Genomic DNA, 15,620 nt, shown 5'->3' on the forward strand with positions numbered 1-15,620 from the left:
GCATGCCATGAGCTTTTGTTATGCTGTATGTCAGACCTCTTACCTGTTTTACTTTTTATTATGAGCTTTTACTAGGTATATTGTTATGCAAATTGTGTTTTGAAAGTACTTAATTGTTGCCCCTTTTTTTGGCCTTTAGGTTGCCTTTAACATCTGGCCAGGGACAACGGACGAAAACCTTGTTGGTTAACTCTGGCCCACTTACAGTTTTTCTTTTTAACTCTGTTGATTAGTGGTGCACTGTCCCTATGAAATAAACTAATAAATGAAATGAAAATTGTTTAAAGCCAGAAAGAGGGATGAGAGACCCCATCCTCATCCTGACTTGCAGGTCATTCCAAGACCAAGGCCCGAAGTAGGAGAGGGTCCTCATCCCTAACTCTGTCCTCATTAAGGGAACCTTGATTCGCAACCAGCTATTAGCTCTAAGATCATGTGTAATTTGATCAAGAGCTCAGTAAGTAAATACAGTAGCCTACAAGTAAATTGTCATGCAAACAGTGAGAAATAAATGAAGGCAGACTAATATTTAAAGACTATACAGCTGTTTAATATAGTTGTAATATTGATAATAGCTGCAGGGGCCACTTTTATTATCACCACCACCACATGAGAGGCTAGCTGTGATTACAGTGAGCTGAGTATGTGCAGAGTGTGTTTAGGGACAGGAATGTGACTGTGACTGCAGAAGAGGGGGTGTATCTGTCTGTCTGTCTGTCTGTCTGATGACCGGGCTGCAGGGGTGGGTTAGGGCCGTGCGCGTGTGTGCGTGTGCACGAGAGAGGGCAGGCTGTGTATGTATAGAGAGGGAGGGGAGGTGTTGAGTTGAGGCAGTCAGAAGAGAAGAGAAGAGCCCCTAGCGCCAGACTTCAGTACTGGCCGCCTGACTGATTATATACACTCCTACTAGCTATCGGATCCACATCTTGAACATCGCAGTGTTGTCGAGGAGGCTGAAACACGGTCAGGCGTATGGACAGGCGCCCGTAGCTCCACCGGTCTCTCTCTCCTGCTCCTGCTCTCTCTCTCTCTGCCCCCCTCCTCCTCCCACCTCCTCCTCCTCCTCCTCTTCTCTCTTCTCTCCAGTCTGATCCACCACCACCACCACCACCCGTGCACAAAACGGACTATAACACCGACGAGTCATTCTTGGCAGCTTCTCCGGGGCTCTGTCTGTCTCTCTCCGTGCCTCTCTCTTCTCCGCGCCCCGGTGTCTTCACTGCAGGGCCTCGGCAGTTTTTTTTTTTTTTTTTTTTTTTTTGTTTACAGGAGAAGAAAAAAGTGGGTGTTTGCTGCTCACTGGTGTTTGGGCAGCAGCAGCAGCAGCAGCAGCAGCGGCAGCAGCAGCGGCGGCGGCGACGAGCGCAGCGGCAGCGGCGGCAGCAGCAGCGAAGTGTCCTCGATGGCAGGCTGGAAGGACGGCTCGGTGCAGGAGAAGTATCGGCTGGTGGTGGTCGGAGGCGGCGGTGTCGGGAAATCAGCCCTGACTATCCAGTTTATCCAGGTCAGTTGCGTCCAAAGGCTCCACGGCCGATGCTGCTTTTGCTCGCTTTGATTCCTCTGCTTTTTTTAACCCGAAAAACAGACGGAGAGACCGGGGAAGGGAGGGAGAGAGGGAGCTAGGGGGGAGGCCAGACACGGGAACCCCGTCAGTCAGCGGACACCGGGGTCTGTTTTTCTTCTCCACTACTTTACCGAGAGGCCTACAAGTATTTACCGAGTGGGGTCGTTTTTAGGAAGATGTTATAGGCTGAGGTGGGATGGATTATTTAGTGAATTCAACAGGGGGGAAGGAGCAGGAGGAGCAGGAGGAGGAGGAGGAGATCTGCTGTCACTTTAACTCGATGATTTCCGACGGATCCACTTCCACTTTGCAGTTTTATATCGCCGCTGGTCTAAAGAGAAAGGAAAGTAAAAAAGTGGAGCTCCGGAGTTGTCCTGTTTGATTAAGTTGGTGTGCACTGCAGAGACTAGGAAAAGTAGCAGATTTCAGAGTGCAGTGCTAAAGTTGTTGCCACACTGACACTGACACTGCAAAGCAAAGGGCCCAAGCCAGGAAAAAACTTCAGATATCAAGTAGAAAGGAGTGTAGAATAACAATGTAAAGCAGTGCAGAGAAAGTTGCACAGAAATCACATTAGTCTCTGTAGGCTATGATATGAATGTCAGTGGAGCAGCAGCAGTGCTTCTCTCTGGGAGGTGGGTGGGAGCACATTGAGCCACCACTAAAGTGGTGCAAATCTCATTAGAAATATGTGAACTAGACTGAGAAAATCCGTTAAGGGGTTGAATGACTGTAAAATAAGCAGCAGCACAAAATGTCCATTGAAAGATGATTAACTTTTGTGCTCAGGTGTGGACTAACACCAAGGCGAGCTGCTGCTGCTGCTGCTGCTGCTGGTTAACCTGCAAGTAAAATAGGAGAAGCCAGGGTCATGCATATTCTTCAAAATAAAAGTTAGGAGATAAATCATGTTTTTTTTGTTTTTTGTTTTTTAGCAGCTGACTTGGAAACTAATCTGTGTCACATATGAAAGGCATGTAAACAGTTTACCTCCCTCTATCCCTGGTTGCATTCCAGCACACTGCAGACACAGCCTGCCGCGCTTTGACCTTCCAGGCTTTCATAATAGTCACTTAAGGAGAGGAGCTCCTTTTCCGAAAAGGCCCACACACACACACACAGACACACACACACACACACTCTGTACAAAAGGAATGACAAACTTTGCCCTTTGCCTTGTGTGTGTATGTGTGTGCGAGTGTGTGTGTGTGTGTCCATGTCAGTGTGTTACTGATGCTGGCTCTGGCTTCCAGGAGACCAGACTGCAGGCAGCTGCATGTCTCCACACTGTCAGACAATAGTGGGCTGGCACACGTTGCAGAGTGGGGGTGAAAAGCTTGCGTGTGTGTGAGCTGTGTGTGTGTGTGTGTGTGTGTGTGTGTGTGTGTGTTGAGGGGGGGTTGCGTCTAATGAGGGTTCAAAAAGCTCATTAACTGCATACTAAGTAAAAAGGGATCAGATAGCTGTGGCACAGACTTTTTTTTTGCCATAGCCGAGTGACCCCACTGACCTGAAGTAGGGGAGCATCAAGCCGGATAACACACACACACACACACACACACACACACACACACACATACACAGACGCACACATAGACACACAGACCACCAGTCTTATAACTATGAAGCTTCTCATTTCTAATTTAAAATGACAACATGCCGCTGCAGACGATACCAGAGTTATGTAAGACATGTTTGTATATAGAAGTCAGATAAGACTCAGACATCGAGGTGTTTTTTTTTTGTGTTTTTTTAACCTGCAACCTGAGATTTAGCAGTGAAGATGCAGCTCCTGCTATGAGGAGGCCGAGTAGCCGACAGCCGTATCAATCAAAAGCTCATTCTTGAATTACGGAAAGTGCATTATTTCTGCTCGGTGAGTGAGTTCATCGCCGCCTGCTATAGCCGTCTCTTAGAAGATATTATCAAGCTGTCTGCATCCTGCTGTTGCCATGAATTTAATTTGGGAGGTAAACAGTGAAGAGTGTCAGTATATGCTGCCATTTTTTCTTTTTCTTTTTTTTTCTTTGTCAGTGTGGGTTTAGGGATTTTGCTCAAACACCCACTTTGTATGTATTTTGTATTCAGTGTGACCCACGGATGATTTCCTCTCACGCTTGTCTGGCGTATATCTGCAGGAGGAGGAGAACCTGTGTCCTCCTCAGACATTTCTAGAAGTCGTCTGTAAAGAGGGTGGGTGAGGGGGGCGGGGGGGGGGGGGTGAGGGGGGCACCTAACAGCTGGTTGTGAAGTCCAGGTTTTCCCTCGAACTATGTTGAGTGTTGAGAGAGGGTTGGGGGTGGGGCTGCTGGGGTCCAGGGGGGGTCTGAGTCAGCCTGGGTGGGTTAATGGTCATGGACCATGTGGAATTTGGCCCCTTCGGCAAAGGAAGTCCCTCTACTGCTGCTGCTGCTCTTAGGACCTCCTAGTTTTGTATGGAAAAACATGACCTGCTTCCTGAATCACTGGAACTCTTGTGTGTGTGTGTGTGTGCGTGTGTGTGACAGAGTATTAATTAGATTCAGTATTATGTGTTTCAAGTACATGACGTAACTTTTACCAAGAATTATTGAGGTATTACTTGTTATTTTTATTATTACAGCTGGTAATTACAGTGCAGGCCTTACTTAAGTTCTCGTCTAAATAAAACGGTGTTACCACAAGTGTCAAAACTATCTTCTTCATAATCTAGAAACTTCTCTTTGAAAGTCTTGGTTGATTTGCTGTTGATTTACATTTTTACTAGGCCTACTACTTTTTCCACAAACACTATTTGCTTCCAGTTCTTTCCATCATCTTTACTACCAGAAAAGACAATTTAATGTTGCGTACCAAGCTGCCAGTGAGACAATATATCATCATTTGAGATCCTGTCATCAAGTAGGTAAGAAGTTAGTCTTATAAATAGGCCTAATATAAATAGTCTACTTCTAGTTTTTGTGTGAAGGAATGCGTGTGTGTGTGTGTGTGTGAGTGTTAGGGTGGATGTGGTCGACCACGGCGACACATTAACCATTTTAAGAAACATGTTTCAATCTTGTGTCATCTGAATGTGTCCAGTGTCACAGCACCACTAAAACATGCTCTCCACAAAACCCTGTTTTAAATTTAACAAAGTGTACCAAACTCTTAAAGTCGCCCAAACACAAACAGCTGTTGGGGGGGAAAAAAAGAATTTGCCCACACACTAAAAGTTTAGATGATTTATCAGGAAATATGTGACTAAGTAAACAGCTCTGTGAATCATTTGATGCCAAATTTGAACCCAGCTTTCAATTCTTCATTCTGCCATGGCACATTTCATTCATTTCTCAAAAGCTCTGAGGTTGGATGTGGAGGGTGAGTAAGTCTTAAGACCAAAAAAAAAAAAAAAAAAGAGGCTACTGTGCTGAAGCAGGGATTTCTGGGAGTCAGAGGATAGAAGATGATACCTCTAGTAATAACAGAGTGGCAGGTCCCTTGGAGCTCGCCGGCCACCCTTAATGCCAAACAGTTGACTCAAGCTGAAATAGCATTGGGATGACATAACATTGAGTCATCTGACAAAAGTTGTGGAGCACAGTGTGTTGTTTAATGTGACGTCTATGAGGGAGGAAGCGTCCCAAGTAAGGGAAAACATGACTCACATTGACCATGTGAACGCTGCATGTGGGGTGGTGTGCGTGCGTGCGTGTGTGTCTGTAAGTTTGTTTTTATCCCAGAAATAATGACATATCAAAAAACACTGTCTTGATTTACTCAGAGTAACCGAAGAAGCTGCTGGAATGAGACGGCTCTATTATGAGATGTTGTGTGTTGTCGGAGCGCCTGCCTGGAAAGCGTGGTGTTGCTTGCTCACATGCTTGCTAATATTAGGGTGGTGGCAGCCCTCGGCAACGGAGGCTCATGCAGGAGAGCCGCCGCACATCCTGGCTGATCAAGTCCAGACAGATTAGATGAGGATTTTTCTAGAGACCTCAGTTGGATTTACAGCTACAGAGCACGAGTGACCTCTTTGTCTTCCTTCAGCTCCTGTTCCCTTCCCACATATCTCACATTTTTCTCTAACATGGCTGTAATTACTTAGATATGAGGTCATTTAGGAAGAATGTAGCCATAAGTAGTAATTCAATAGAATAAACATGGATTATAAGGGCAGCCCTCCCTGGGCGTGTGGAGGCTTGGTGTAGTAATGATAGCGGTGCCGGGGCTCAGTGCAGTAGTGGGTGCCGTTTCATGTGCGTTTCTCAGAAACAGCCACAGGTGGTTAGGAAAAGTGTTAGCAGCGACGCTTTCGTGCATGTGTTTGAGACTTAGTTGAGAGGCTTTGTTAAATGTAACACTAAGCACGGCAGGCTCTCAGCCCATTTTTGGATGCAGGCTGTTTTTTTTTTGGTTTTTTTTGTAGCTTTCTGTCTCTGGCTCAGTGATATGTCACATGCCACAGCGCTGAGTGCAAACAACTCCATTTACTTTCTGACCAGCGTTTCTTCTTCACCTTTAAGGGAGTTCATATCTCCGCTGTGTAACGGAAGACTGAACCATGACAGTAAGCTCTTTCTTGGTGAAGGGTTTTCAGCTGTGGCAGGTGTGTGTATGTGTGCGTGTGTGTGTGTGTGTGTGTGTGTGTGTGTGAGGGCGGATGATGAGAGTACATTGTTTATTTAGCTCTGCTGGAGAGTCACCTGTTGATTTCTCACAGAGCGTAACCACAATGAGAGCAAATAAGCAATTCATTTGTTTTTCACAGCAGGGCCTAAACACATAAGGTAAAAGGAAGCACATAAACATAAAATATGATATGTAAATAAAATAAAAAAAATGCAGCAGAAAACATTTCAACAATGTGTCATCTAGAGAAACGAAGTCGGCCCTCTCTCACACAAAAATGTCATTGCAAACAACCGCCGCAGACCCCCTGTTTTTGTGAATGGTTTGACAGTCGCTTTGCTTCTGAATCATCCATCCGGTGAACAAGAGGTAGTTTATGCATTCATTTGATAATAGGTGGTTGTCATTCTGATTTCTTTTCATGATTAGGTTAATTATTAGGCACCAATTCCACACACATTCATATATTTCCCATATAATGTAATGTAATGTAATGTAATAATATAATATACAACACCACCTTCTACCCTCATCCAGTTCTTGTGCTGCTACAGTGGTCCCGGCCCTTACACACACTTTCCAATACAAACACTATATAGTGATGCCAAGTTCCACCTGCGTTACAGCTGTAGTTCTCCAACATTTATCTCTCCTGACACTTCATTAAAAATAAATGTGCCAGTTTATCCTGTGTATAGAGGGAGAGGAGCAGATTATGCTTTAGGGCTGGAACTCATCGTCAACTTGTCTAAGAGTTGTGGAAATTGCTTCTTAATATTTACACTGTTGGTTATGAATGGTAATGCATATTTTATCCCACAACACTGTCTGGGGTCATGACCAAGGTCAGATAACATAAACCGCCCTGTTGAAATCAACCACATATTTAGGTTCTTCCTGTGTCCCTTTGTTAACTCTGCTGCTGTGATAAGAAAACATTTTAATACCACCTTAACTGAGCGTTTTGTATTCTTTCTTTTTGAATGCACACACTCATTTTTTTTTGTCTTTACTTCTCAGACTTCAGTGACCATCGAATGCTTAACCAGATAAAACCAGATACAGTCTATTATCATAATCATGTTTGTAACGACTTTGTGCGACCAGTCAGGTAATAACTCAGCAGGCCTTGTGGTTTGTGTCTCACTTTGTTGTGTCTTGAGCAGCGTGCATAGAGCGCTCAAGATAATGTTTCCTTTATTGTAGACCAGTATGGTCGGGTCTCTTTAACTGTGTGAGAGTTTATTACAGCACCAGGGTTTATTCTTGCTTCCCTGAAGATGAACAGTTTGATTTTTTTTCTTTCCTTTGTGCCACCCTGAAGCAAAAAGGGCCAACTTCTTTCTTACATACAATTATAATTATAATCTTATAGGCTACATCTTGTAATGTAATGGGTAGCCTTGTGTGAAATACGCTGAGCACATTCATACTTCTGAGGAAATAATCCCCTTTGATTATAATAACCCCCCATGGCCTTTCATATAGCACTACAAGTTAGATGCTATACTTAGATATGTAATCACTACATTGTTTGTGCCAACAATTACATATATAATGGTTATATAATCAACAAAGCAGCACAAAGGGCCGCACTGGTGAGGCTGTATGTATGTTTGCAGTCTCATTCATACACACAGGATAAACACAATCCCGTTGCCGAGGTAGTTCGCTTAAATCTGGAAAAATCCCATGCAGCACACCATAGGAATGTTCATGCAAAAAGGGAGTTGGGGATCAGTAAAGACACTCCCACCCATCTGGGAAAGCTCAAGAGACTAGCAGGTCATCCCCTTCACTCCAGGCTAATGAGAAACTAATGACTACCCTGGGAGGAAGACCACTCTTAATCAGAATAAATGTGCAATAGAAAACATCAGTCACACAGCTGGATGATTGTATTTTTTTTTTTTTTGCGTTTGAGTCCGTTCTAATTATAGATGTACCTGTGTTTTGTTTGTCAGTGGAGTAGTAAATAGATTTACTGTTACACACGCTGCCCACCTTCCTTTTGTGAGTGCACTTCCTCATTCTGCAAACTTCTTCTGTGTTTTTGTAACGAGTTCTACATTTCCAAAAGTGATTCTCATCATCATCTCATCATCGTCACACTTTGCAGCGTGTTTTTGAAGAGTTGCGTTACATGATTGTTTTACACGGTCGTTTCCTTCGCCAGTGAATGAAGAGCTTTATCCCCGACGTTGGGCCGTACCATGTTTACTATCCTGACAGGGGTGATGATGAGCATATGATGTCCCCCCCAAAAAAATACCACTGATTATCAGAGCAGATTATCCATCTCATCCACTCACAGTAGCTCATGTAACTGTGACTGTAACGGTAAAACAGGCTCTCAGTGAACTTTTCTCATTTTGTAAAAGAATCTTTTAAAGGCGATGAGATGGAAAATGAACGGCGTCACTGATCAGCTCTTCTCTAAAACAGTTTGCATCGTCTCTGCTGTGGAAAGCAAAGTAGCTGGAGGCAAACGTGTGATCCAGACTGTTGCTCACCAGACGTTACAGATCTGAGATCAGATGATAATTTCATCCACTAGTATCTCCCTTTCTCTCTCTCTCTCGCTGGGTCTCTATGCAACAGTCACAAGAGAGGATAAACACTGATGAGTGAGAAACAACGGGAAGAGAAAATACATTTTTTTCTTAAATATATAAAACTTCACAATTATTTTTAATGTAATATGCAGATTGGAAACTTTAATCTTATTGATCGTCTGCAGTGGAGGACAAAGTCAGAACAGAACTAGACTATTAGTCATGGGTTGGTTGAATAAACGATTTCCTGTGTGCAGCAATCATTGGTGTGTAAGCTGTTAATAATGTTAATCCTGCAGAAATTAACAGAATAAATAGCAGCGCGTGTCTTTGCATTTCGAAGAACTGTCAGGCACTGAAAGCTGACTTCTGGTCATATTTGCAGTTTAATCATATTTGTGTAATGGTTTAATATTCTTGTAAAGTTGACGACATTTGAGAAATTTAGCTTTTTTTTTTTACTAATAAATGAAACACACAGATATTTCTGAGAGGAATGTGTTGGAAAAGTGTTGCTGAGGTATCTACACTATTATGTGTTTATTAGTTATAGGTTGGGTCTATGATCAGACGCCATATTGAACCGTCCCTCCATGGATGTGATATTAAACTCAAAATCTGACAACAATATTATGTGTCAGTGGAGAAAAACGTGATGTTTGTTGTTGAGCTGTATCATAGGAGAAACCTCTCTGCCATGTCACCTGGGTCCGTCTCAGATTTCACCTCAAAGCTAAGTTTCCTCTGTATACATTCAGGTTGTTGACATAGAAAACACTGGGGGACCAAAGTGAGGAGGAGGAGGAGGAGGAAGAGGCCCCGCAGGCAGCTGTGTGGATGCACACCAGAGGCCCAGTAAAGACGGCAGCCTGTGTTTGTCTTTTCTATTAGCGCTTGTCGAGCATTTCTGTTTAATTGTTCCTACAGAGTTGCAACTGCTGCCAACGTGCTCATGAGCAGCACATTTAATCCTGTAGTGAGGTCATTCATTCACAAAAGAGGTTGTATGTAATGATTATCTCTTGGTGTTAGTTTACGTTTTTAAAATATATATTATATCTTAAATAATTGCGGAAATAAATACATTTTTTTTAAATTTATTGTTATAATCTTAAAGAATTATTAATGACACAAAAAAAATCAATCACAGAAAAATATGAATGATTCTCTCTTCTCAACATGTTTCAGTTGCTATTTTTAGATTTTATATACAATATCATTATCTGACATACATATGACTTGCAATTTCTAGTTTGAGGGAACATTTATCGAGGCATAGGACAGTTGTTTTTGTGTATTGTGGAGCGTCTCTTTCTCCTACATTCACCTGCGATATCCCTGCTTGTTTTCCGGTCACTGCCCGTCAGATAGTCAGACAGACAGAGGGGGCAGCGGGTTCCTCTGCGTTGTTTTTGGCTATTGTTCTGTGCTCACACATCTGTCTGTTTCAGAATAACTAGCCACAGTATCAGGTCTCACATCTCAGAGTCATATAACAACAACTCTGACTATGGGAAAGTGACATGCTGCTTATTCTAGCAACACATTCCCACCACCTAACATGAAACGCTCCAAATATATGCACCCATTTCTATTATAGTTGATTTTTTTGTATATATTTATGTTGGTGATGTTTTTCTGAACGTTGTGTGTTACTGCCGTCTGTCCTGTGGCACATTTACAGGACATCTTTCATGCAACTTATTTGATAGAGCACAATTAATGGTTCTTTTTATGTGTCTGTGCTTGTCGCTGATGCCGAGCTCTGAACTGGCTGCCAGGCAGCTGGTGGACATTTGGCACGTCTCATGTAGACAGTGTCCAGAGGCCTGTGGGGCACCTGCTGTCCATCAGGGGGAGGTGAGGCATGGAATGAGACAACCCCTCAACAGGTGACGGTACAGCACGACTCGCTGTCCAAATGTTGCTGATGACAATGGACAAGTGTGACTTGTGTCCTCAACAAACGAGCCTCTGAGTCTCTCCCTCCCACTGACACGATAACAGCTCGTAATCAGGGCGAGCTGTTCGGTAGGCATCAGGTAAATGTGGAGATAGATTCTCTTCTTAGCCGTATCGGAGTCAGCGGCCTCCGATATCGTGCGACTGTTGCGCCGAGCTAACACGCACAGCAACTGCCCGAGTTGAGTCTGCGTCCTCGGCGGCAGTTGCTGTCGGCAAAACCTGATGTCGAATTTTTAAACTGGCACACACCAGTGTCAACAGCTGCTTAAGAAGTGTGTTTGGTATGTCAAACCAAAACATTGTGCTCTCGCTGCCAGGCCTCTGGAGATGCTAGTTAAAGCATGCAGATCCCAGACCCTCCCACACACCACAGGCATTTACCTTGCTGATAAGCGGCCGCCATGTTTTTGATTTGAAAAGTTACTCTCTCTGCATGTGAGGTTGTTAGGTCACAGTTCACTGCGCCGTGGCACAGATGATGTAAGTCTGCGCAGGAGGAGTTAGCACCCTTCCCTGAGCTGATAATGATTTGTTTCTTTGATGACTCTAAAGGCCCCGGTCGTTTCAAATAGTGAGACAGAGAAGTTCATACTTGTGTTCTGGCTAAATATCACAGCGACATAGCGACAATATTCACAGGGTCAGATGCTGGAGCTCGTGAGCTAATTGCTAACAAGCTGGGAGTTAGTCAGCACCACTTTCTTTTGTTTTTTTCATCTGTTAACTCCCTGTTGGCATTTAAATGAGCAGCTTACTGCAGGTTAACAGGGTCAGCATCACTAAAATAAACTGATTTTACCTTTTTAAAATGCCGATGCCACTTCAGAGGATGATCCACATGCTCCTCCAGGTTTTTCTTATAATTTATCACCTCTCTGCAACCGTCTCAATTAGCTTTCCTGCAAGAAATAACTGTTACTGTGACAGAGATAATTGTTGATTGTTGTTTTTCTGAACCCATGTGAGAGAGCTTGACGTCGACAGGAAGGGAGGAGGAGAAGATGTTCCCATTAGGGCGTATTTATGAGGAGCTGCCTGCTAAAGTAATAGCGTTTCTGCTGCCTGTGTTGCAGCAGGACTGCTTGCCTAAAAGCATACAACAGTAATGCTGCTGCTGTGTGTCTGACATGATGCCAGTGAGTGGCCCCATTTCCTTTGACATATCACCTCATGCTAAGAATTATAGTCTGCAGCAGAGTACACTGGTGCAGAAACACACACTCAGCAGTTGTGCCACAGTTAAGAAAGAGAGGAGATTGTGGAGAGGATGAATACGTCGCTGCAGGTGCAGGTCAGTTCAGTCTTCTTAGAGAGAGAAAAAAAAGAGATAATTTTCAAGTAAGTAGCAGAAGAAAATTATTTGTTATGTACTAATTTATCTAATATCTTTATCTCTTTATCTTTCATCTTAATTTTCAATCCAACCATGTGAATCCTCATATCCTCCCGTGCTGATCAGCATCCCATTATTTGGTCAGTCATACGGTTTTCCCGGGAACCACAGACTATAGACTGTGAGCCACACTCCGCCGAGTGACTTTGTATGGGTTTTTGAAAGTCACAGTAGTTTCTCTGTCCACACAGCCACTGCAGCAGCTGGTGTCCTCTCACTGAGCCGCCGTCACAGTAATGCTTTGTTGATGTGAGCATGTGCAGTCCTGCCTCTGCACAAACACAAGCAGAGGAGGAAGAAGATGTGAATAAAGCTCAGAATAAAATAAAAAAGCAAACAAACAAAACAAAACCAAAAAAAAGCATATGCAAAGATGATGGATCACCGCAGGACATGGTTCTCAATATATCACAATATACTTTGTTTTGACGTGTTAGCATGACTGAGCTTTCTGGGTCAGTGTTAGCGGTTGCAGGTATTTCTATTTGTCGTCTCCTGTGTCTGGTATTATACTGCTCACTCTCAGCCCTTCGCTTCATTTGTTCTCGATTTTCATACGGCGTCACATGGGCCTCGGTTTTCCCACCTCCACAAAAGCGAGCATTGATGAAGACTCACCAGAGCAAAATGCAGTCAGGAGGAATCACAGCGTCTTTTAGTGAATAACTCTTATCAAAATACGTCTTTTATTTCCCGTCTCTCCCAGCAAAACAAGGAAGGGCTGCAGAGAAAACTGCATTGATGACCCATCAATGGCTGGGCTTAGAGCAGGCTTAATGCAGCTAAGGGGGAACATTAGTGATGTCACATGATCGGCTAGAACAATAAGAGCGGTTCATACAGTTCTCCGTCTTTGTGTTGTTGCTGTTTAATCAGTTTGTGGGCTTCGAAAGTATTTGCACAGGTCTCCACTTATAATTCACAAAATGTACTCATGAAATGGAGATAAAGAAATAGTTTGTAGTGTGACCACTATAGAGCAAACAGGACGGCTTTGAGCCCAGTGATCGGGTGGAAAAAGGCCTTTAAATGGCACCGCTTTGATTCTGCGCCTTTGAGCAGGTTCAAAAGTGTTCAGAGTCCAGCACACATTGATATTTAGCTGGCCGATTGAAGTCTTAATGCCACAGAGGTTAAAGGAGAGCAGGGGGTCGACTGCGGCAGGAGTTGGCCCACTTGGTGGGACATTTATCCGAGCCTTTATTCTCTGTGTGAGTGCTGTCCCCAACTCCACAGCCTCCAGTGCTACATGGGCCCTTCAGCACTTACTGTATGTCATACACCAGTACGTCAAGCATAGTTGCAATAAATCCAAATAACATCAAATTATGCTTGATTAACTTAAGTATTTATATGAATGCATAAATAATTTGGCCAATACCGCCATCTGTTACTCTGCAGTGTAACCATGGAGTTCAGGGAGTATGGAAATGTCTCTAAAGAGCCCTAAAGGGCAACCAAGTCGAGTGAAACACTAAGACACATTGTAAATAAACAACTAGTTATGAACAAATTATATACAAATGTATACATGGAAGTGAAAGTAAGACAACCTGCATTGGGAAACATGCACAATACGCCACTGTAAATACTGTAGGTCAAATCAGAAACGTATGAATAATGAATTAATTTCTCCGTCTCTTTCCCTGCATTTATAATAGGAAAATATAATATGAATACGATTAGTATTAATGAGATCAGAGTTGTTGTATAATACACAGTTCAATGAGTATTAGTCCTAGTGGCAACATTTATAATGGAGAGTTCAGGCAGGGGTTTGACTTTCACCTTTGTCCTTTTTCACCTCAGACCTTACTTACACTACTCACAAAAAGTTAGGGATATTTGACAAGAATATCCCTTTAAAAAGTTCATACAGTGATATTCTATCATGAAAGCCTTTTAAGTAGAAGGATGCAATGGTCATTTCTTTATCTCAAACAAAATCTAACAACTGTGTTGGCTGTAGCACAACAAACATCTCAATGTCTCAATAACTTGATCAATTTGATCAAAGTGTTGTCTTGGGCTCATGATGTCAAAATTTGAACATTGTGGAGAGGAGAGGGAGAGAGAAGAGGACTGTATACAAATTGTCATTGAACCAGAACATTTGGTGGTTCAATGAGAATTGAACAATTGAACAACTGGACATGTGCATTCAAAAGTTTAGAGAAGGTTAAATCAAGTTCACCTGTAAAGGTTATAGTGCATTTTAGGTGCATTCTGACAGTTAATCCAAAAGCCGAACATCCCTAACTTTTTGTGAGTAGTGTACTTTACTTTATTTGTCATTGTCATAATAACACAGCTATAAATAACAACGAGATATCGTTTAGAGCAGAGCAGAGCATACTGACCTGGTGCTGGACCCAGTGACTGATACAGCTGTGACCCCATATTTCAGCAAATTAAGCGATGGGAGTAAATAATATGTCACAACAACCAAATCAAATGATGGCCAGCAGCCCAGAGAGTAGCCTATCACAAAACAGACACACTTTTCAAAGTCAGTAGAACCCAGATTGATCGGATCAGATCGATTAAGTGATGAGTAAGAAAGTGTTCACCAGAGGACGCACCGCTCTCCCATGCAACGCTGACAAAGACTCTAACCCGCTGTACGTGTGAATATTTGAAATATCGAACACCGTAAGTGGAGGTTATGATTAAAAAGTGAATCATCCCTCAGGGTTTCGGTGGTTTGTCAGCATTTAAAGACAGGACAGTGATTAAAGGGACAGGCTATCGATCTGTTGCACATTAGGAGGAGGGGAGTTTGTCGGAGTGATGCACGCGGGTTCATTTCATTGGGCACGGAGCCAGAGCACGGCGCTACGCCCAGACTCTAACTGTAAACACCCAGTGCAAGTGTTGTCAGTGTGGATGTTGAGCATGCAATATGATCTTTGAGCTTTACATAAACGGTTTAAGATTTTTTTTTTTTTTGGAAAAGGACAATAGAAACTTTATTGTCATTTTGTGTGTAACTCCAACACTCTGCAGCAACGTGCACTGTCCCGGAGCTTTCCCAGCTTTAGCCGAAAGCTCCCCAGTGGCCCTTTAAGGCACTGGACACATTGTGTGCTCTCTCTCTTTCTCCGTGTGTATTAGGTATTGAATAAGTGACCTTTCTGGTTTGTATGAGCTCATGGGAAAAGTGGGTGTTTCCACAGGAAGTTAATGCCTTTCCCTCCCCCTCTTTTTCTTTTGCTCTCCCTCTCCATGTAGCCTACAGTCTCCCTCCCCCTCAAAGCTTTCATTCTCGCTTATTTTTTTTTTTTCCACTATTTCTCACTTGAAGCACTCTTAAGTACTCGACAAAAACAATGCTCCTCAGACAGATTCCTGTGTCACTCGTGTGAAATCCGGTGAAGCATGGGAAGAAAGGCGACGGTGGAGGGGCGCGGGCACTGCAGAGATGTAAAGGAATTGGTCTTCACTTCCATCTGTTTAACATTAAAACCTTATGGTGGCTATTTGATTACCGACAGCTGCTCAGTGTCCAGCCCCAGAGGTTCTGCAAAGGTTAAACCTGCGCGGGGTTTGAGGA

The 15,620-nt window shown here is 43.3% G+C and overlaps 1 protein-coding gene across 1 annotated transcript in view; it reads left to right on the top strand.

Annotated features, from left to right (window-relative positions):
• Positions 1-1,315: 1,315 nt before the first annotated feature.
• Positions 1,316-15,620, top strand: part of rras2 (RAS related 2) — a 29,022-nt gene continuing 14,717 nt past the window's right edge. Inside the window, exon 1 of the mRNA XM_085760385.1 lies at positions 1,316-1,504. Within this exon, the coding sequence (XP_085616511.1) occupies positions 1,403-1,504 (102 nt within the window). The 5' untranslated portion in view covers positions 1,316-1,402. The remainder of the gene's footprint in view (positions 1,505-15,620) is intronic.

Source organism: Trachurus japonicus, chromosome 3 (assembly GCF_045865225.1).
Source record: "Trachurus japonicus isolate A0001 chromosome 3, Traja_1.0".
In the NCBI taxonomy this organism is placed as follows: Eukaryota; Metazoa; Chordata; class Actinopteri; order Carangiformes; family Carangidae; genus Trachurus; species Trachurus japonicus.